This window comes from Mobula hypostoma, chromosome 9 (genome assembly GCF_963921235.1).
Source record: "Mobula hypostoma chromosome 9, sMobHyp1.1, whole genome shotgun sequence".
Taxonomy (NCBI): Eukaryota; Metazoa; Chordata; class Chondrichthyes; order Myliobatiformes; family Myliobatidae; genus Mobula; species Mobula hypostoma.
In genome coordinates this window covers 80,245,715-80,268,675 of record NC_086105.1, presented here as the reverse complement: position 1 = coordinate 80,268,675, position 22,961 = coordinate 80,245,715, and the positions used below count along the sequence as shown (strand labels likewise).

Sequence of the window (22,961 nt, the reverse complement as noted above, 5' to 3'; positions counted from 1 at the left end):
TATTGGAATTATCTGGCACGTTGCCTGATATAGTGGTAGTCACAGGGAGTTAAATTAATAGTTTCGCAATTCTGCCCAGCTATGTCCAAATACATATTCAGCTTTTGTTAATGATAATTCTGTTTTATTTTCTTCGCACACAGAGACATTTACCCTCTTCATTTTCAGCAGATCCAAATCTTAATTCAACTTTCATAACTCTCTCCCTTGCTCGCTCCCCTCCTGCAAAGGAAGGGTCACTGGGCAATAATCCACTTGGAATCCATTTACCTGATTAATTTATAAATATGTAACACAGATTTAATCGCATTAATTAATTGTATTACTGAGTGATTAAGAATGAGTCGTCGGTGATATGATTGTATTTTTAATATAAGCAGGATATTTTCCCTCTATGGTCAAACCGGCTACAAATCAAAGAGGGGGGGTCAAAGGTAAAAATATTAAATATATTAATAATTCGCTTAAAATGATTCGCGGATAAGTGAATAATAGTTTTTCGTAATAAATATATTTTGGATTAAGTAAATAATTATCAAAAAAGAGTAATCAGTTCAAGAAAATAAAGGAGAATTTTATAAAACAGTGTAATAAACAATAGACATGCTCAATATTGATTGAATTAATCGCCTTCTAAATTTCCCGCAGCCAGCTGGCACTCAATAAGCAAATTGTTCTTTTACTACGGCGACACCGCCCTCTGCTCCTGGATCTTCACAAAGAAAATGGAGCGTCCTTAACATTTCAGTCTGGGAAAAGGAATCCCTCTACTCCCACCCTGAATGGAGAGGTGACTGTGGAAGTTGCTTTGGGGGAAGGGGAGGAGTCGGCATTTGTTACAGGTTGCGAAATATACATGTTGCGAACAAAATTGTTACGAGATTTTTGGCGCCAAAAGTAGGTGTTTGGCATGGGGGGATGGGAGGGTAAGGGGCGGGACTTGATTCAAGGCATTAAACTGAGTTACACGCACTCTAGGTTAAAGCACTTTAGTGTAGCAGGGCAGGGAATGAGTAAGAGTGGGGAAGAGCGAAAATATACCGGAGTGCAGTGAGGAGAAAGTCTCCGGGTCTTACGCAGCCCATCAGCGTGTCTTATCTCTGATAGTCGGTATTAACAACCAAGCCGCTGTGGGAGTCTTAGACCAGGAAAAGAAAGTAGAAAACAGCCAAGCAGAGAAAAGCAGGAACAACTCCGCTTGCTCGTGGAATTTATTACATTTACTGCTTTGCTCTGGAGTTTGTTTGGGGCTCCGCTATCATTCCAGGAGCCCCTTTATACAGCCGCTGCTAATTTCTTCGGTAAGTTTGGTTCATTTATCACGGCAAATGAATGCGTTATGTAAAGTGGATCCACCGCCCAACCCTCGCCGGCGCTTCGGCTTGTAGTAGCCGGCCAGCGTCAGTTATGCGGCGTCACATTTTCTTGCAACTTCGTCAAGAACAGTAATATTTAAATATTTTATGTTAGGAAACCCGTGGTTTACATTTTGTCGCGTTTGGAGCTTTGTGCGTCTAAAACAATTCATTAACACTTTAACGTTAATAGTATGGATTTTTCTCTGTAGAGAAACTGCGTCAATGTCCTTTTAAAGAGCAGCTCTCAGACTATAGCGCATAAAGGGACATTGTATCAATAGGGCTATTAAAATCTGTAATGTTAGTAGAATTAGTATTTAAAATCAATTTGAATTTTAAGTTTTTCATGCCCTGCCTTTACTGGATTTTTCCTCTAGAACAAAATGCCTCTGACTGCATCTCCTTTCCTGGGGAAAAGCTACAACTATGATTACGATTACGACTCCTTCCAGCCGGTGTTCTATGACGAGGAGGAGAATTTTTATCACCAACAGTTGCCGGCTCCGAGCGAGGATATCTGGAAGAAGTTTGAGCTGCTGCCCACCCCTCCCCTGTCCCCCAGCCGGCGACCCAGCTTTAGCTTGTATCCTTCTAACGCCGACCAGCTGGAAATGGTCACGGAGTTCCTGGGCGATGACTTGGTAAACCAGAGCTTCATCTGCGACTCGGAATCCATTATCATTCAGGATTGTATGTGGAGTGGCTTCTCGGCCGCCGCCAAACTGGAGAAGGTGGTGAGTGAGAGGCTGGCGTCCCTGCAGGCTTCGAGGAAGGAGACGGGAACTCCATGTACCGGTGTGCCCTCTTCGTCTCCGTGCAGTCGCTCTTCACCGACACCACCGCTGCGGTCGCCGCCGTCTGTGCCTGCAGCCGACGCCGCTACTGCGCCCCGCCGCTTGGGCTCGCTGGGGCTGGGCGCAGCCTCCGCTTATCTGCAGGACCTGAGCGCCGCCGTGGCCGAGTGCATCGACCCTTCCGTCGTCTTCCCTTACCCCTTCGCCGAGCACAAAAGTGGCTTGCACCTACCACCGGGAGACGCAACTCCTCCCGCCACGGACACGCCGAGTGACTCCGGTGAGGGAATTAGCATGCCTTACCTTTTAAAGACAGGTTTCAGTTGGGAGGTTTAATATTAACTACGACTGGAATTGTTTTATATACTTAAAATTGTTCATTTAGGCATTGTATTTCACCTTCAGATCAAGTATAATTGTATTTCAATATTGCTTGGTTATGCGTTACTGAATTTAAAGGGTTAATGCCAGGGTTAGAAGCTTTACAGCTGTCTGTAGATTCGTGTTGCGTGGCTAGACTGTTTTTGCATTTGGATTTTTTTTCTTATATTGAATATTAGAGAGAAATGCAGCTGGCCAAATGCAAATTGTAAAATTACTGCGCAGGTTTTTGCTCCGTCTTTGCTGGCTGCGTTACTCGGGTCGTCTCAGGACAAACTGGGTGAAAGTGTAAGAAGGCGCTGCGAATTCCGGCCTCTTACAGGGCGTGAGCCGCGCATTTTCTGAGGAGAAAAAAAGTTTTCCCAACAGGACTTGTTTCAATCAATTTCTCTTTGGATTTGGTGGCAGGAACTGTCTTGGCGGTGGGAGGGACAAGAGGAGGGTTGGGTGCGGATGAATAAAGTCGTCGTTGCGCAAGATCCTGTAATCTAATGCAAACATCAGCTGACAGGGGCCCGCTGAAGGGAATTGCTTTATTGGCCGTATGTTGGAATCTCTGCATAACCACGTGAATTGTCTAAAGATTTTCTTAATTTTTTTCCTATGTATAGAAGAAGAACAAGATGACGAGGAAGAGGACGACGAAGATGAGGAGGAGGAGGAGGATGAGGAAGAGATTGACGTGGTTACAGTTGAGAAGAGACAGCCCTCAGCCAGGAGGGCAGAGCTGAACACCAATACAGCTGGTTTGGTCAGGCCTCATCACAGCCCCCTGGTCCTAAAGCGCTGTCACGTCCCCATCCACCAGCACAACTACGCTGCCCCCTCCCCACAGCCCCCGGCAAAGCGGCTCAGAATGGAGAGCAGCCGCATCCTCAAGCAAATTAGTACCAACAGTAAAAGCAAGTGCCCAAGTCCTAGGATGTCGGACTCAGAGGAGATCGACAAGAGGAGGACGCACAATGTGTTGGAGCGACAGCGCAGGAACGAGCTGAAGCGGAGCTTCTTCGCCCTGAGGGACCAGATTCCAGAGGTGGCCAAGAATGACAGGGCGGCCAAGGTGGTCATACTCAAAAAGGCCACTGAGCACATAATGTCCATCCAGTCGGATGAGCAGAGACTGATGTCAGAGAAGGAGCAATTGAGGAGGAAACGGGAGCAGTTGAAGCACAGGCTTGAGCAGCTGAGGAACTCTAGCAAACAGAGATATTAGGGATTATCCTCCTTGTTCATTTTTCATGGACTGCCAAAAGACTTCTGCTGTCTTGATGATCTCTGCCAGACTGTACTTTGCATGCTTATTGCATAGTAGACTGAAACTACACAACCATGGCCGAGCTGTGTGAGGAACACTGAATATGTTTTGGTCAGGAGATGTAATACTGCCTCAATGTAACAAAGAATGGGAAGTCTTACTTTTTGCAGGGGAGGGGAAAATTTACTATCAGTTTTGCTGTTTTACTTTAATTTACAGATATTTGTATTTAATGCATTTATTTTTCTTAAAAAAACTACAAAATCAACTCACAGGTCCAAATAGCTTAAAAATTAGACTTCTGTTTTATTGCCATTTTGTAAAAAAAAATTTGTACAGATGCTAAATTTGTGTATAAAATGTATTTACTGTTACTGTGTGTTATCACAGCTAACCCGTTGCATCAAACTGTGATGTGGTTTGCTTGTACGGAATCTCAGTTAGTATGTGATTTGTGCCATAAAAGAATATTAATCTATTCCTTGTCTTGAGTTTTTATTATTGACTTGATTTCTTGGACACCTCCTTACTTCAACTGAAAGTGCTTCAGATAAATTTGATGGATAGGGAGATGTCCGCTGGAATCTGTGTTGGCTGAAAGGTCTGTGTGATGGGTGTATTCATTATCCATGTGAAAATTCCATGTTTTTGATAGGAGATTCAGACTGTTAAATGATCCAAATGACATGGGCAGTGTAACTGTAATATTTAGACTTTTGCTAATCAAATGTTGAATGAAGTTAGCTTGTGCATTCTGTCACCCCACTGTTGAAACAATTTGGGTTTGATTTTGTATTTTATTAGTTTAAGGTAACTGTCCTTTGAGTGTACTTGAGGGGCACCATGGGCTGAATGTGACCAATTAACCTACTACCTGTACACTTTTGGCTCGGAGGAGGAAACCAGATCAGCTGGAAGAAACCCATGTGGCAAATGTACAATGGGAATTGCTGCTGTATTAACATAGCGCTGGTGCTGGAAGCATTTTTGTGTTTTTTTTTTGTGTAGACTGGTGGGTGTGTGGCAGTGGCAGATGCATGTGAACTCTTAGATAAGCATAGGGCCAATTAAGAATGGAGGGTGATGTTGAAGGGAAGGGTTAGATGGAGTCTAGGACTGGAATAGATGTCCTATGAGGATTTTTTTAAAACCAGAGACTGCTGTGGAGACTAAGCTGTTGGGTATGTTTAAAGTAGAGGTTGATTAGTCAGGGTGTCAAAGGTTATGTGGAGAAGGTGGGAGAATGGGGTTGTGAAGGAGGATAAATCAGCCAAGATGGAATAGCAGAGCAGCCCTGATGAGCCAAATGATCTAATTCTATGTCCTATGGTTTTAAACAATAGGCTTTAAATTGTGGGCTGAAGGGCCTGTAATGGTCTCTTCTCAATGCAACTGTAGTTGATGTTTAAAACAAAATATCAACCAGACTGTAAAAGTTTTTTTTAGATATATAGAGTAAATCCAATGCAGGCAAAGGAGAGTTTTTCCAAATACTTTCCATTTCAGCGCTTGTCACTTTCACTAAGTGGTTGAGTATGTGGGCGTATCTTCGTACCTTCATAAGTGTTCGATAACTTCCTTTAGAAGTCTACATGAGTCATCCTAGATCAACCAACCTGGGGTCCACAGACCCCTTGCTTAATAGTATTGATCCATGGCATAAAAAGAGGTTGGGAACCCTGGCCCTAGATGCTCTTGGTCACAAAATCTGCTTCCCGGCTTTTGTGTCAGGGATTTCATTGAGGACGGGGCGGTGTGGATTGGCTTGTCTTGGACATCTTGCCAGCTACCTTTACAACTGATTTTCACATTAACTTGGTTCACTGGGCTGAGCCCTTCAATGTTTGGGATGTAGGTGGTCTGAACACCTGGAGAACCCACAGGTAACATGGTGAAAGACCAAAGAAATGCTGGAAATCCAGAGCATCGCACACAAAATGCTGGAGGAGCTCAGCAAGTCAGGCAGCATCTATGTCGGGGGGTGGGGGTGGGGGGGGGGAGAAATAAATGGTAGGTAAGCAATTCCAATCCTAGAATGCTTCGTAGTTTATCACCTTTTGGAACACTAGGCCATTCTTATTAAGGCAGTAATGGTGTTTTCGAGTGGTAAGGTTGGGAGTTTCTTCACCAATTACGGTGGAATTTAAGGCAGTACTGTGTATACTGTTGGTTGGGCTACCTCAGAATGGATGAGAACTTGTTTTATCAAGGACCACCGCTATCCAGGCCATTCTTCTCACTGGTGCAATCAGGAAGAGGTACAGGAACCTTAGAACCCATACCATCAGGTTCAGGAAACCCTTCAACCGTTAGGCTCCTGAACCAATATAGATAATTTCACTCACCTCAACTCTGAACTATATTCCACTACCTATAGACTCACTTTTAAGGACTCTTTGTCAATTACTAATTAATTGTTTTTCTTTTTTTCCGTATTTGCACACTGTTGTCTTTTGCACATTGGTTGTTTGTCCATCCTGTTGAGTGCAGTCTTTCATCGATTCTATCATGTCTCCTGAATTTACTGTGATTGCCTGCAAGAAAATGAATCTCAGGATTGTATATGGTGACATATATTTACTTTGAACCTTTGTGTTTGGTGTCTGAGTAGCACTGTTTTAGATGGTGCTGCTGTGGGCCAGGTTGTTGGAGATAACTGGACTAGACTGATCATTCTTCACCTCAGTAATGTTCACATCCTTAGACTCTTTTTGAACAATGACAATCTCACCAGGTGTCAGTGCTTTCATCTCAAAGTTCAAAGTAAATTTATTATCAAACTACCTAAATGTCACCAGGTACTACTCTGAGATTTATTTTCTTGCAGGCATTCATAGTAGATACAAAGAAACAATAGAATCAATGAAAAACTACACTCAAAGTTGCTCAAACAAATTGTGCAAAAGACAAACTGCCAATACATAAATAAATAAATACTGCTGAGAATATGAGTTGTCAAGTACTTAAAAGTGAGTCCATAGGTTGTGGAATAAGTTCAGTGTTGAGGTGAGTGAAGTTATCCAAGCTAGTTTAGGAGTCTGATGGTTGTAGGGTAATAACTGCTTTTGAACCTGGTGGTGTGGGACTTAAAGTTCCTGTACTGTCTTCCTGATAAGAGCAGTGCAAAGGGAGCATAGCCTGGATGGTGGGGGTCCTTATGATGGATGCTGCTTCCTTGTGGCTGCGCTCCTCGTGGAATACTCAATGGTGGGTAGTATCCACTGTGAAGGACTGGGTTGTATCCACTGCTTTTTGAGGTTTTTCTATTCATGGGCATTGGTGTTGCCATACTGGAGCACTGCTATGGGGATTCACACATTAATAGAACATTGAACAGTACAGATCAGGAATAGGCTCTCAGGCTATGATATTGTGCCAAATGAATCTAACTAGTGACACATAATCCTTTCTACCTGCACATGATCCGTACCCCTCCATCCTCTGCATAGTCTCTATCCCTATCTTCAGAGCCTCTTGAATTGCTCTTTTGTATCTGTCTCCACTTTTGCCACTGGCAACACATTCCACACACACACCACTTCATCTGCCCCGCCTGTCTTTTGAACTTTCCTTCTCTCATCTAAAAGTACATGCCCTCAAGTATTAGACGTTTTAACCGGGGGGAAAAGATACCAGCTGCTTATGCATGCTTCTCATAATTTTCTAAATTTCTACCTGGTCCACCCTCAGCCTCTGCTACAGAGCACATTAAACATTTCAGAACAGTGCAGACCTTTTAATCTTCTTAAGGAGGAGAGGTGATTTGATAGATGTGTACAAGATCAATCTAAGCTTTCTCTCTTACATCATCTTCCATTCTTTATCATCTATGTGCCTAAGATTCTCTTAAATGCTCCTAATATATCTGCCTCTGCCATCACCCCGGCAGGATATTTCACACACCCACCATTCTCTGTGTAAGAAGCATGCCTCTGACAACCTCCCATTAATAGAAGGTGGAGCTTAGGAGGGTTAACTGCCACTCCTTTGCTTGCATCTTCAGGAACAACTCTATTTCTTTAATATCTCTATTTTACCCTTTAAGAGCTCTTTTGTAGACGGCGACCTGGAGTTACACGCTGACTACAGTTCTTTATGGGAATGGGACCTGCTTTCGGGATTCTATAACTGGCCGTTGTTTGGCACATCAAAGGCTCAGCCTAAGAATCCAGCACAAATTCGGAAGCCTAGAATCTCAGGGCTCTGGAGACGGGCGGGTCGACGATCGGTGTCACAACAGGAGACCCCTGTGTCGTCAGGGGAGTTGGGATATCTGCTGTGTGCCTGGAGACCTGGGATTTTTGAGATCTTCAGGCACAGAGCTCGAAAAAAGTGACATAACGGACTTTTAACATCATAAAACAGCGAGTTGTTTGTTATGTCTCGCCGCTCACTGGGAAAATGGAGACACTTCTTCCTCCCTTATTGGGGAGAGGGAGAGAGAGAGCCTGTGGTATGTCGAATGCCGGGTGTAATGAGAAGTCTTTGGGGTAACTGCAAGTACATGTCTTTGCTATTGCATTGCTCACGCTTGAGTGCTCGGTGGCGGTGCTGATGCTTGCTTTTTTTTTGCTGGTGGGGGGGGTTGTTGCTCGCTGCCGCTTACGTGAGGGAGGGGGAGCTGGGGGAGGGGCTTTGGGGTTCTCACATTTAACTGTCATTCATTCTTGGGGGAACTGTTCTGTTTTCATTGATGGTTGCAAAGAAAAAGCATTTCAGGCTGTTTATTGTTTACATTTCTCTGACATTAAATTGTACCTTTGAACCTTTTGAACATTTGAATTGTCAATGATGGGGGTCAGAACTCTGCATCAAGTCTGAGAGTGGAGAGGGGAGAAGGCTGAAAAAAAAGTTAGAGGGGCAATAGTGAAACAGAGGTCTAAGGTGATTAGTAGGGTGAGGAGAGAGGTAAATGAGCTAGATAGGAGAGAGGGAGGGGATGATGGTGGCGGACAGGGACAGGTGGATGATAGGAGGACTCAATTGGGATTGGATTTCCTTACTACCCTCCTATCCAAACGTACCTTTCTAGAAAATTAAATCATTGACATATGTTGTTTATTGTTTTTGTTGTGGCAGCAGTACATAAAACATACTATAGATTACAAAAATATAGAAAATACACATTAAGTAAGTAGTGCAAAATTAGTGAGGTAGTGTTTGTGGATTGTTCATTGTCTGTTCAGAAATCTGATGGCAGAAGGGAAGAAGCTGTTCCTGAAACTTTGAGAGTACATCTTCAGGCTCCTGTACCTCCTCTCTGATGGTAGTAATGAGAAGAGGGCATGTACTGGGTGATGGTGGTCCTTAATGATGGATGCCACCATTTTGAGACATTTGCCTATTCCTGATATCATAATTCAGAAGATTGATCTGGATCACATTCATTCAAGAAGACACTTCACCATTACCTTCATGGGTAACGAGGTTTCACCATTACCTTCATGGGTAACGAGGTTTCACCATTACCTTCATGGGTAACGAGGTTTCACCATTACCTTCATGGGTAATGGGAGTTTCACCATTACCTTCATGGGTAATGGGAGTTTCACCAGTACCTTCATGGGTAACAGGGGATTTTACCCAATGATTACCAACCATACCTATATCTCATAGACAATTAAATCCTAATGTTTAAAAGCCACTAATAAAGAAAATGTAAAGGAACCATGTAAGTAGTCAATATTAAAGAGGACATACATGGATTAAAACAATAAGCTAACAAATATGCCACAGATTTTTTTTACTGTTTCATGTTAGGTGATTAAATACAATACCATTTCCAGGTGACTATACTTGGTTATCCAGTTAATGTCTGAACAAGTTTTTCAAAAATCTGAAGGAGAAGGCTTAATCACTACACTAAGTTGTACTCATCTCTGTTCCAAATGGACGTCCCTCAATTCTGAGGCTCTGCTTTCTGGTCCTCGACTCTCCCACTATAGGAAACATCCACTCTATCTAGACGTTCCAATATTCAATAGGTTTAAATGAACTCCTCCCTCATTCTTCTAAACTCCAGAGCCATCAAACGCCTCTCACACATTAACCCTTTCAGTCATGGGATCATTCTCCTGAACCTACTCTGAACCCTCTCTCTCCAGTGCCGGCACATCCTTTCGTAGATAAGGTGTCCAAAACTGCTCACAGTATTCCACGTGAGGTCTGACCAATGTCTTATAGGCCTCAGCATTACATCGCATTGTCTTTCTTACCACCCTCTCAACCTGTAAGTTATCCTCTAGGGCAGTGATTCTCAACCGTTTTTTGGCCACGGCCCCCTTAGGAGCTCTTCTCAGGTTCCAGGGCCCCCCTTTCAAACACGAACAGACAAACAAAAAATCATTTATTATTGAACACCAAGAAAACTTGAACATTCCGACATACCGGACAAAACATAAAAAACGACTGTATGAAATTAAACATCTCTCAGGCCTAATACGATCCTTGAGCTTGGTGCTTTTCTGCAAGTTTCGTGATATCGGGCTCCAAATTAGACAATGACAGTCGGAGGTCACCTCTTGTTGCGATATCAATTCTGTTCCTGAATTTTGTCAAGGAAACTACCTTGCAGAATCCGCTCTCAACCAAATATGTTGAGGGAAAGGCAATAAAAAATCTTTGGGCTTTTTCCCACAGTGTTGTAAATTTATTCGGCAGATCACTCTTGATCCAAAATTCTTTTTGAAACTGAACTGCGGACATGCAGTTATATCACTCTGAAGATCAATCAAACTCTCTTGAATTTCTGTCTCAACTTGGGTGGGTTGTACTTCAAATGGATTCAAAATCCAATCCGGGATACCGAGGTTTAACAGTGCATTAAATCTTTGTGTATCTGCTTTGTGTATCTGCTGTTTCACATAAATGGTAAGGTCATCGTCTTCAGGCTTGGAAATTGTAAAAATTCCCGACGTCCCATATTGTGGCAATGGACTTCGAGTTTCTTAAGGAAAAAACAATGGCTTCCTTGCAATCTATGAGCTTACTGTTTTTGTCCTGTAAGGTCTTGTTTAACAAATTAAGTTTCTGAAAGATATCTGCCAGATAAAATATGTACGTCTTAGCATCAACGAGTCTTTCTCCATGCTCTTTATCAGACATGAAGGAAACTGTGGTGTCCCAGAGTGTAACAAAACGTTGAAGACAATTCCCCTTGGAAAGCCACCTCACCTCGGCAGCAGCAGCAGCTTCCGGAAGTCTTCATCATTTTCTTCACACAGCTGCCGGAAAAGACGATCCTGAAGGGCATGGGATTTGATGAAGTTTACAGCCTTTATGACAACTGAAGGCGAAAGATTGAGACTCCCAAGTTTTTAGCTATTAGGAGCTCCCTGTGAATGATACAATGAATAGTAAGGACAGAAGGTAGGTATAACTCTTCTCAGATGGGCGATGATTCCTCTGTATCGACCAACCATAGAAGCGGCACCATCAGTTGCACAAGCAATTATATTCTCTATTGGAATATTGTTCTCGCTTAAGCAACTTCTGACTTCTTCAAAAATAGACAGTCCCTTAGTCTCCGTTTTAATCCTCCTGGCAAACAACATCTCTTCCATCAGTTCGTTTCCGTTCCAGAATCTCATATAAGCCACGGGAAGAGCGTCGTTATCTTGTAAAGTCGTTTCGTCTAATTGTAAAGAGAATTTCTTGGATTGTAATGAACTGACCAATCCCTCTTCAATGTCCCGTGACATCTCATCGATTCTTCTGGCAACAGTAGAATTACTCAAAGGAATTGCCTGAATTGTTTCTTTGGCACTCAAATTCATGACATCAGATATTATTATGGGCACTGAAGGGATAAGCGACTCACCAATGTTGTGAGCATTTCCAGTTCCAGCAATCAGTTTTACTAATTTTGTATGATGCAACAAGACCCTGCTCGAATTTCTGTGACGTTTGAGTAAGCATTTGTTTCAGCGTTGGCCTTCTCTCCAAATTATCTCGAAGGTCTTTGAAGAAATCTAAGTGTTTATCCTTCGTCTCTGGATGCGAGGTATTCAAATGTTTTTTTTCAATTTGCTTGGCCTCATACTTTCATTTGACAATGTAGTCATGCAGTTCAAACACATGGGCAAAGATGGGTTTTGCGGAGATGCGATGAAACCATACGATAGGTATTCCACTGAATACTGCCGACACTTTTTTTTCGCAAAAATGCTGTCACCTGGAGCCAGGGATTTTTTTTCGGTGACTCCATATGCAGTAATAAACACTTTTCACAACCTATCTTAACGTATAATATAGCCAAACACATATACTTTAAAGTTACTAGGCTAAAAAAAGGCCTAGCAAGACACGCTGATCTTCGGAGAATAAATTATGATGAAAATGGATGTGAGAACCCTTGATTGAATGCGTTGACGCGGTGCAGTCTGATTCGCAACAGACTCTGAAGTGAGTCTGTGTGGGAGGAGCTTAAGCAATGAATTTACGAGGTGCACCAAATTCAAACGGTGTGTTGGAAAGATATTATAAATGGGAGGGAAGCTGTTGACTCCATTGAAGATTGCTGCTTGGGTATTTCATCGGTTCAGTTACCAGGGCCCCCATAAACGCTAGCGGCTCCCCTTCTCACAGTTTTCAGTCGGTGGCCCCCTTCAAATGTGCCAGGGCCCCCGTTGAGAATGGCTGCTCTATGGAATTCTGCACAATACAGTATCTTCCAAGTCCCTCTGCACCACTGATTTTTGAATTTTCTCCGTTTAGAAAATAGTCTATGCCTTTATTCCTTCTACCAAAGTGCATGACTATACACTTCCTGACAGTGTATTCCATCTGCAACCTCTTTGCCCATTCCCCCAAACTGCAGACACCCTGCATCCTCAGCACTACCTGCCTTTCCATTAATCTTCGTGTTGTCCGCAAACCTGGACAAAAAGCTATCAACTCCTTTATCCAAGTCATTAACCTACAACGTGAAAAGAAGTGACCCTGTGGAACACCGCTAGTCACTGGCAACCAACTTCATTCTCTGCCCGTCAGCCAGCCATTCGAACACCTTTCCAGTCTGTGTTTTAATTTTGTTAACCAGCCTCGTGCGCGGCTCTATATCAAAGGGCTTCTTAAAATTCAAATAAATATCTAGAATATGTTCCGCGTTAACAATTGTACATGAAGCAATACTCAGAACCAACATGTATATTGGAAGTGACTTTTCTCACACCCAGAATATGCACATTTATAACACAAAAGTATGAAACCGGCTGTTCCAAGAGGGCACACGGAAGTCTGCAGATGCTGGAAATCCAAGCGACACTCACAAAATGCTGGAGAAAGTCAGCAGGCCATGCAGCATCTATGGAAAAAAAAAGTACAGTCGACGTTTTGGGCCAATATGTCGACTGTCCTCTTTTCCATAGATGTTGCCTGGCCTGCTGAGTTCCCCCAGCATTTTGTGTGTGTGGCAGGGGCTATAACGTGTTTTATGGTGTATGTTCTATCTTTAGAAAAGAGATGAGAGCAATTTCTTTAGCCAGAGTGTGGTGAACCTATGGGACTTATTGCCACAGATGGTCGCGGAAGTCAAGTCATTTGGTGTATTGAAGGCGGAGGTTGATACTTTCTTCAATTAGGGCGTCAAAGGTTTCGGGAAGAATGTGGCTGAGATCGGCCATAATGGAATGGCGGAGCAGACTCGATGAACCCAATGGTCTAATTCTGCTCCAATGTCTTCTATATTTTTACCCGGCACTTGAAGTATATTGTAACTTATTTTTGCAGGGGAAGATTTACCTGAGGGCGGTGTTTGGTTGCTGTATGTATGGGAGGAGGGGGAACAGGGCACGACGACCAGCAGTTCCTTCCACTTTCACCGCAGTGCGAGGTTTGCCAGAAATAGAATTAGTTGCGGGCATTTACTGAGAGCGCTCTGACCGGTGTTCCCCGGGCCGCCGGGGGTTCCGTGACGTCAGGCGCTCGCGCCGACGTTCCATTGACGTCGCGAGCGAGGCGTGCGAGCACATGGAATAATGATGGAGGAGCGCGAACCTGCTGCTTATGGAATCACACTTTGCAATGGAAATATCCATTCCTTCAGAACCAGAAGCTCTTCTGCAACCGCAGATTACCTCCCTCCGATCACCATTGACAACGAAGGGGGAATTCTTACGGAGCAAAACCATTTTTATTGTTGTTTCCAACTGGCTACTCGTGCACTTCTAATTTTGGTTAATTTGCAACAAGGCAGTGATGCAGCGGAAGATTGGACCTCTGATGTGAGTTATTTATATTGTTTATTTTCTGTTTACGAATTGTGCAGTTTCTGTTGTTACATTGTTAAATCCGATCAGGCCATGATCTTGCTGTGATTTTTTTTATACAGTCAGAACAGAAACCAATATCTCCTTTGAATTCCAGTTAACTTGAACGTGGGCCGGATTAAAATATCGTATTTGCTCTTTGTCTTGGTGGGTAAATTTGAAACTGGTAAATTTTGTGCGAACGTCTTGTAAACATGAACTGCTAAAAATATTGCATAGTATTTTCCATTTGCAGTTCCCACCAACCATGGACTTTCCCAACGGTTGGCAACCTTTTTAAATGTTTATTTTAAGATTTACCAAAAACATTTACCGGAATTTAAAAAAAAACGCGTTTGCGCATAGAACAAAAGATAAATCTTATTGAGACCGCCCCCACCCATCACCACCAAAAGAATAGATTTTATTTTGACGGAATTCTGGAAGGTTAAGGTCCTTGCAATGCTTATGCATCGCTTTGGAAGAATTTACTCAGGCACCAGAAATCAGAGCCTGCTCATCGAATTTAATTTTTATGTCATGTATCCATTCCAAAATGAAAGCCAGCTGGCCGATAACAGGCAAAGAGACTTTTTTTTAATGCAATCTGATTTATTTTGGTCATAGTGTTCGAGATTTTTTTTTACCCTCCCTCCGTACTACAGAAAAGTACAGGAGATGGTCATTCTAGTAGGCGGGGATTATAAATTCGCACTTCCTGCATTACCTAGCCAATTTCCAGTCGCTGCCTGAGATTTGCAGTCCAGTCCAGTCTAGGACTCCGCTAGACCGGATTGCAAGAAGCACCACTTTTAGACTTGCTGCGAAAGAACTGCGCCGTTAGAGTAGCGGAGCAAGTATCAATTCTAGTGACATTTTCCTGAATTTTGTCAATGATGTTGATCGATTTAAATAAATGTTGCTTGAAACAGGTGTAAATTTAAATCATTTGACTTCGTAGGCGTTGAAAACAAAGTGGATGGAGGTTATTTACCTTTGGCAATGGGTTAAATACTCGTAAAAGGTTTTAGATGTTGAGTTCATTATAGCAGTTGATGTTACAGTTATGTAGTTTGTTAAGGGTCTCGGTCTGTTAACTCTGCTGCCTGGCCTGCTGAGTTCCTCCAGCATTTTGTGTGTGTATCTTGGATTTCTAGCATCTGCAGATTTTCTCTTGTTTTTGGTTTATGTAAGAATGATAGTTAATTTTGTTACATTTTCACCAATTTAGATACTGTTCTGGTTGTGTAGCTGCAGCCAAACGTGGGTATGGGGGGGTGGGGGGTACTCGATGTTCCTCTACTTTTGGGCTTTTGTATTTCTTAATCTTATTATTGTCTTGTGCTGTCAGTTGTCTGGGGGTTTGACTCTTGAATTCCATCTTTCAACCCCTATCTTGGCCTCTGTCATTGAAAACACCATTTTCTGATCAAACTTTTCTATAATCTCCTAATATGTCTCAGTGTCAAATTTAGTTTGGCAACATTTTTTGTGAAATGTCTGAGGATTCTTTAATGATTGGGGGGGGGAATGGTTAAACACAGTTTGGTTGAATTTCGTTTTGTTTTGTATACAAAGTTAGATGAAAAGTACACTTAGTTGCCATTCTGTTCTGTACCTAATAAAGTGGCCACTGAGCATACTGTATGTTTGTGGTTTGCTGCTGCTGTAACCCATCCACTTCAAGACTTGACACATTGTACGTTCAGAGATGCTCTTCTGCACACCACTGTAACACGTGGTTATTGAGCTGTCACCTTCCCGTCAGCTTCAGCTAGTCCGGCCATTCTCCTCTGACCTCTCTCATTAAGAAGGCATTTTCACCCCCAGAAATGTTGCTTACTGGATGTTTTTTTTTGTTTCTCATACCATTCTCTGTAAACTCTACAGATTGTGTGTGAAGATCCTTGGAGATCAGCAGTTTCTGAGATACTCAAACCACCCCATCTGGCACCAACAATCATTTCATGATCAAAGCCTCTTAGATCACTTCTCTTCCCTATTCTGATGCTTGATCTGAACAACAACTGAACCTCTTGACCACGTCTTCATGCTTTAATGCATTGAGTTGCTAGTGCATGATTGGCTGATTGGATATTTAAGTTAATGATCAGTGGGCAGGTGTACCTAATAATGTGGTCGCTGACTGCAAGTGCAAGCCCAAAGATAGTAAATAGGTTGATGGAAGAGAGATTCTCTGGTAGTGCTGGAAGATTTGCTTGAATTACATTTAGGTTGAAGGGCTGAGTGGGTTTAGGGCAATGTGTAAAGCTGTGCTTTCTGCTTTGGATACCCTATTTATGCGAACATTATTCAATCAAATACCATTTGCAGCATTTTAGTTATGATCTTGTGTGTGATGTTGGCTTCTTGTGGTCTTTTAACTAGTGTGCAGTGGGTTAAAATCTGCAGCTTGGTTGAGAAACGAGACTCTGGGACAGTGTTCTGAGGGCCGGAAATATTTGCATGCACCGGTGAGAATTAGCTGTAATTCCGAGTCCCATTTTACATGGTACTTTTCTCCCTTTGCACAGCTCTGCATGCAAAGTGATTGATCCCCATACCCATCTCTCCCCCGCTTTCCTCCTCCCCCCTCCTCTCCCCCCTCTCTCCTCTCCTCCCCCCCCCCAGAATCAGAATCCTTTATTATCACCAAGTATGTGGACACATACAAGGAGTTTGATTTTAAACGCAAACAACAGGAATTCTGCAGATGCTGGAAATTCAAGCAACACACATCAAAGTTGCTGGTGAACGCAGCAGGCCAAGCAGCATCTGTAGGAAGAGGTGCAGTCGACATTTCAGGCCGAGACCCTTCGTCAGGACTAACTGAAGGAAGAGTGAGTAAGGGATTTGAAAGTTGGAGGGGGAGGGGGAGATCCAAAATGATAGGAGAAGACAGGAGGGGGAGGGATAGAGCCAAGAGCTGGACAGGTGATAGGCAAAAGGGGATACGAGAGGATCATGGGACAGGAGGTCCGGGAAGAAAGACAAGGGGGAGGGGGACCCAGAGGATGGGCAAGAGGTATATTCAGAGGGACAGAGGGAGAAAAAGGAGAGTGAGAGAAAGAATGTGTGCATAAAAATAAGTAACAGATGGGGTACGAGGGGGAGGTGGGGCCTAGCGGAAGTTAGAGAAGTCGATGTTCATGCCATCAGGTTGGAGGCTACCCAGACGGAATACAAGGTGTTGTTCCTCCAACCTGAGTGTGGCTTCATCTTTACAGTAGAGGAGGCCGTGGATAGACATGTCAGAATGGGAATGGGATGTGGAATTAAAATGTATGGCCACTGGGAGATCCTGCCTTCTCTGGCGGACAGAGTGTAGATGTTCAGCAAAGCGGTCTCCCAGTCTGCGTCGGGTCTCGCCAATGTATAAAAGGCCAACTCGGGAGCACCGGACGCAGTATATCACCCCAGTCGACTCACAGGTGAAGTGTTGCCTCACCTGGAAGGACTGTTTGGGGCCCTGAATGGTGGTAAGGGAGGAAGTAAAGGAGTTTGATGCCGGTTTCCCTGAGCTCTCGCTGTACTGAATCAGAAAAAAACAAACAAGTTCAATGCTCATCAATTGGTATAGTGGACATTATCTCAATAACTCTGACAAGTGCAGGCAGCTGCGTTAACCAGGGGTCCCCAACCTTTTCTGCACCGCGGACCAGTTTAATATTGACAATATTCTTGCGGACCAGCCGACCGGGGGCGTGGGGGTGTTCAGGTAGGGATAAACTCACCTCAACATGTCTTTTACAGTTAGGGTTGCCAACTTTCTCACTCTCAAATAAGGGACAAAAGTAGCAGTCAAATCCCGGGTCACTTTACCCCAGGAAAGTCTACCATGACCATGAACATGGGCAGGAACAGAAAAAGTGTTGGGTACGGCCCAGTCCATCACAGGGAAAGCCTCCTCACCATTGATCACTTCTACTAGGAGCGCTGCCACAGGAAGGCACTGTGCATCAGAGAGGACACCCACCATCCAGGGCATACCTTCTTCCTACCATAACCACCGGAAGAGTTTCAGGAGCCTTAGGTTCAGGTACATGACATTTATCAGGCTTCTGAACCTGCGTAGATGACTTCACTCAGCTGACTACACCACCCACAGACTCACTTTCAAGTTCTTTTATTTGCACAGTTTGTTTTCTTTTGTGCATTGGTTGTTTGTTACTCTTGTTATGTGTAGTTTTTCATAAATTCTGTCGTATTTCTTTATTTTCCTGTAAATTCCAGCAACATATGCATACTTTGATAAACTTATTTTGAACTTTGAATTTGAACCTTCAGAGTGAAAAGGCTGCCTCTTGGATTCCACCTATCCATAAACTTGTGCCCTATATTCTGAGTTCCTGATTTGAATGAACACACTCAATTCTTGCAGCGTTAGTCAACTGTATGCTGCTGTATGTAGCTTTGAACTGAGGTCCCATCAACAGCAATCTACTGGGCCCAAGTCAGTGTGAGGTGGTGAATTTCTGTCCCTTCACATGGGGCGGGGGGCGATGCTGGGGGTGAATGTTGTCAGTTCCCTTTGGAGATGCTGGTTCCTTAGTGGGAAGATACAAATTGGTGACCAACCAAGTCAGAGAAGCTAAATTCCGGCTGGAAGTGAATTCTGTGCCAGTGATTTCCATTCATGGTTATGTGACTGTTTTGGGGATCAGTAACCTTTGTGGCCAGCTAACCCAGACCATGTTGAGTTTTCCTGTTGTACGCTTGAAGATGAGGTGGTTGAGTTCTAAACCAAGGGGTCCAATGGCACTGGGAACAATTGCAGAAGAATCTACTAGGCAACACAAGATTCTGTGTCATACCCAGGTCTGGCTCCTTAGGGTATGATATCCTTTTGTTATTTGTGCTGGTATCCCCTGGTTCTCTCCTGGAGCATGTGTGAGAGGATAAGCCACATTCTAAACTCGTACAGGTTAATAGGTCATGCTGGATCATTGGGCCGGAAGGGAGTGTATCTCTAAATAAATGAATGTATTTTATTTGGAAAATGTGGTATCATAGCTACTAACTACAGTGGGAAGTTTCACATAATGGGAATTTAAATCAAACAACACCTAATAGTGGTCTTGACAAGATCGAGGTGTAGCAGTGAATTGTGCTGTACTTCGGGCCTTCCAGCCCTGCTTTTTCCACTGAAATGAGAACTAGAGGTCTTGAGTTCAGGGTGAAAAGTGAGATATTTAAGGGGAACCTGAGGGGGAGCTTTTTCACTCAGGGTGGGGAGAGTATGGAATGAGTTGCCAGTGGATGTGGGTTTGATTTCAACATTAAAAAAGAAGTTTGGATAGGTACATGGATGGGAAGGGGCATGGAGGCTTATGGTTGGGACTAGGCAGATTAAAAGCTTGGCAAAGATTAGATGGGCTGAAAACTGTTTCTGAGCTGCTGTGCTCTATAACTAAAACCTAGCAGGCCTCAGTGGCTATTAGGCCTATCTTAGTGTAGAGAGATGTAATTATCATAAAATTAAATCAATCAAAGAATTATCTGAATGGTGGCCGATTAGGAAAAGGGGAGGTGCAACGAGACCTGGATGTCATTATACACCAGTCATTGAAAGTGGGCATGCAGGTACAGCAGGCGGTGAAAAAGGCGAATGGTATGCTGGCATTTATAGCGAGAGGATTCGAGTACAGGAGCAGGGAGGTACTACTGCAGTTGTACAAGGCCTTGGTGAGACCACACCTGGAGTATTGTGTGCAGTTTTGGTCCCCTAATCTGAGGAAAGACATCTTTGCCATAGAGGGAGTACAAAGAAGGTTCACCAGATTGATTCCTGGGATGGCAGGACTTTCATATGAAGAAAGACTGGATGAACTGGGCTTGTACTCGTTGGAATTTAGAAGATTGAGGGGGGATCTGATTGAAACGTATAAGATCCTAAAGGGATTGGACAGGCTAGATGCAAGAAGATTGTTCCCGATGTTGGGGAAGTCCAGAACGAGGGGTCACAGTTTGAGGATAGAGGGGAAGCCTTTTAGGACCGAGATTAGGAGAAACTTCTTCACACAGAGAGTGGTGAATCTGTGGAATTCTCTGCCACAGCAAACTGTTGAGGCCAGTTCATTGGCTATGTTTAAGAGGGAGTTAGATATGGCCCTTGTGGCTACAGGGGTCAGGGGGTATGGAGGGAAGGCTGGGGCGGGGTTCTGAGTTGGATGATCAGCCATGATCATAATAAATGGCGGTGCAGGCTCGAAGGGCCGAATGGCCTACTCCTGCACCTATTTTCTATGTTTCTATGTTTCTATGTTTCTAACATAAATAATTGTATAAGTACAGGGCTTCCTTGGTTATAGATGACTTACCAGAGATCATAAGACTTAGGAGCAGAATAGGCCATTTGACCTATCGAGTCTGCTCCGCCATTTGATCATGGCTGATTTATTATATCTCTCAACCCCATTCTCCAGCCTTCTCCCTGTAACCTTTAATGCCTTACTAATCACAAACCTGTCAACTGCCACTTCAAATGTACCCAATAACTTAGCCTTCACAGCTGTCTGTGGCAATAAATTCCACAGATTCACCACCTTTTGGCTAAAGAAATGCCTTCTCACCTCTCTTCGAAAGGGTCAACCTTGTATTCTGAGGCTGTGCTGCTCTCTGGTCCTAGATGTGCCCAACATCCTCTCCATGTCCACTCTGCCTGGATCTTTCAATATTCTGTGGGTTTCAATGAGATCCCCAAACACTCCCCATACATTAACCCTTTCAGTCCTGGAATGATTCTTGTAGAGCAACACACATAAAAGTTGCTGGTGAGCGCAGCAGGCCAGGCAGCATCTCTAGAAGGAGGTGCAGTCGACGTTTCAGGCCGAGACCCTTCGTCAGGACTAACTGAAGGAAGAATGACTCTTCCTTCTCACTCTTCCTTCAGTTAGTCCTGACGAAGGGTCTCGGCCTGAAACGTCGACTGCACCTCTTCCTAGAGATGCTGCCTGGCCTGCTGTGCTCACCAGCAACTTTTATGTGTGTTGCTTGAATTTCCAGCATCTGCAGAATTCCTGTTGTTTGCGTTTATGATTCTTGTAAATCTACTCTTGACCCTCAAAATTTATGGAAGTGTATCTCTATGAAATACTCTTGTAGGTTTTTAATGCGTTTTCCAAGGCAGTGATAATAAAATGGTTTATGGTATTCATTAATGACTTGGTTTAGTAAATATTCTGTTAGGTTAATTGTAGGAATTGTTAAGGTGAACACATGATGAAATGAAAGTATGAAAGGAGAAGTGTGTGGAGTGATATGTTGTGGGTAAAGGCAGGTTCAGTGGGGCTGTGGTCTGGGTGCAGTAGATGGGACTGGACAGGAAAACATGTTAGTACTCACTAGATGGACCAAAGGGTCAGCTTCTGTTCTGTAGTTCTCCATGACTAAGGTAGCTGTATAAAATTCAAATATCTTTAAATTGAATTTACTGTGCCTTTTGGGGAAAAGGAAAAGGCACTCCGATCCTTATATTTAATTTAATATTTAAAGATTAGCTTTATTTGTCACACATGCATTAAAACATACAACAAAGTGCGTTGTTTTTGTCCAGGATTGTGCTGGGGGCAGCCCACAAATGTCGACAGGCTTCCAGTGCCAATGTAGTATCCCCAAAACTAACTAACACTAACCTGTACGGCTTTGAAATGTGGGAAGAAACACAGATTGTCATGGTGAGAGCATACAAATTCTTTACAGACAGCAGCGGGATTCGATCCACAATTCGTGTTCTCTGGCGCAACTGCTAGGGTGGCAGGGTGGTACAGCACGATGATTTGTAGTACAGGTGACCCGATTCATTTCCCACTGCTGTCTGTAAGGAATTTATATGTTCCCGCCATGAACACGTGGGTTTTCTCTGGATGCGCCGGCTTTCTCTTTTAGTCCAAAGACATACCAGTTGGTAGATTAAATGGTCATTGTAAATTGTCTCGTGATTAGTCTAGGATTAAATTGGGATGGCTGGGTGGCATGCATCAACAGGCTGGAAGGGCCTGTTCTACACTTTGTCTGCAAAAAAAAAAATTAAAGAAACAAAATGGTTCTTTCTGCTTTGATTTTGCTATCTCACTGTTGCTCTTTGCCTGATTTCAGTGTGCAGTTTCTGTCTTTAAAAAAAACAGCTGGCCAGACTTGTGGGTTGGGCAGCATCTGTGGAGGGAAATGGACAGTCAGTGCTTCAGGCTGAGATCCTTCATCAGGATCTGATACGTTGACTGTCCATATTTCGCTATAAATTTTGTTTGACCTGCCAAGTAGCCCCCAATGCTTATTTTCTGTTCCATGTTCCAGATTCCATCACTGCAGTCTGGTTTCTGTCCATCTGACCCCAGATGGTGGGTGGGTGGGTGGAAGAATGACAATGGGCAAGAATCTAGATCTATTACCTTACTAGTGGAGCAGGCTGGAGAACCTCTGTTTATTGCTTCCTGTCATCAGGGAGGAAGTCATGGAGGAATTGTCTACGGAGTCTCTGTGAGTGGAAGTTAGAACCGGAAAGGGGTCAATAACTCCACTGGGTGTTTTTATAGACCACCCAATAATAACAGGTACATCAAGGAACAGATAGGGAGACAGATTGTGGAACGGTGCAGTAATAACAGGGTTGTTGTGATGGGGGATTTTAATTTCCCCAGTATTGATTAGCATCTCCCTAGAGCAAGGGTTTAGATGGGGTGGGGTTTGTTAGGTGTGTTCAGGAAGGTTTCCCGACACCATATGTAATAGATCAATATACCAGAGGAGAGGCTGTACTTGATCTGGTATTGGGAAATGAACCTGGTCAGGTGTCAGATCACTCAGTGGGAGAGCATTTTGGAGATAGTGATCACAATTCTATTTCCTTTACCACAGCATTGGAGAGGGATAAGAACAAACAAGTTAGGGAAATGGTTAATTGGAGTAAGGAGAAATATGAGGCTAT

General features: G+C 43.5%; 1 protein-coding gene and 1 long non-coding RNA gene across 7 annotated transcripts in view; both read left to right on the top strand.

Annotated features, from left to right (window-relative positions):
- Positions 1-579: 579 nt before the first annotated feature.
- Positions 580-4,258, top strand: LOC134351286 (transcriptional regulator Myc-A-like). Its single transcript, XM_063057350.1, has 3 exons — positions 580-1,301; positions 1,736-2,432; positions 3,145-4,258. The coding sequence occupies exons 2-3, from the start codon at positions 1,742-1,744 to the stop codon at positions 3,744-3,746; spliced, it is 1,293 nt and encodes a 430-aa protein (XP_062913420.1). The 5' UTR covers positions 580-1,301; positions 1,736-1,741; the 3' UTR covers positions 3,747-4,258.
- Positions 4,259-13,741: 9,483 nt separating this feature from the next.
- The window catches only part of LOC134351812 (uncharacterized), a 144,018-nt gene continuing 134,798 nt past the window's right edge, over positions 13,742-22,961 (top strand). For all 6 annotated transcript variants that reach the window (XR_010019261.1, XR_010019258.1, XR_010019262.1 and 3 more), the window contains exon 1: positions 13,742-14,011. This is a non-coding gene — a long non-coding RNA (uncharacterized LOC134351812). The remainder of the gene's footprint in view (positions 14,012-22,961) is intronic.

Excerpts from the sequence above, each read along its gene's own strand:
- LOC134351286 (XM_063057350.1), top strand. The coding sequence starts at position 1,742 with ATGCCTCTGACTGCATCTCCTTTCCTGGGGAAAAGCTACAACTATGAT. Across the intron at positions 2,433-3,144 it reads GGACACGCCGAGTGACTCCG|AAGAAGAACAAGATGACGAG; the intron begins GTGAGGGAATTA and ends TCCTATGTATAG.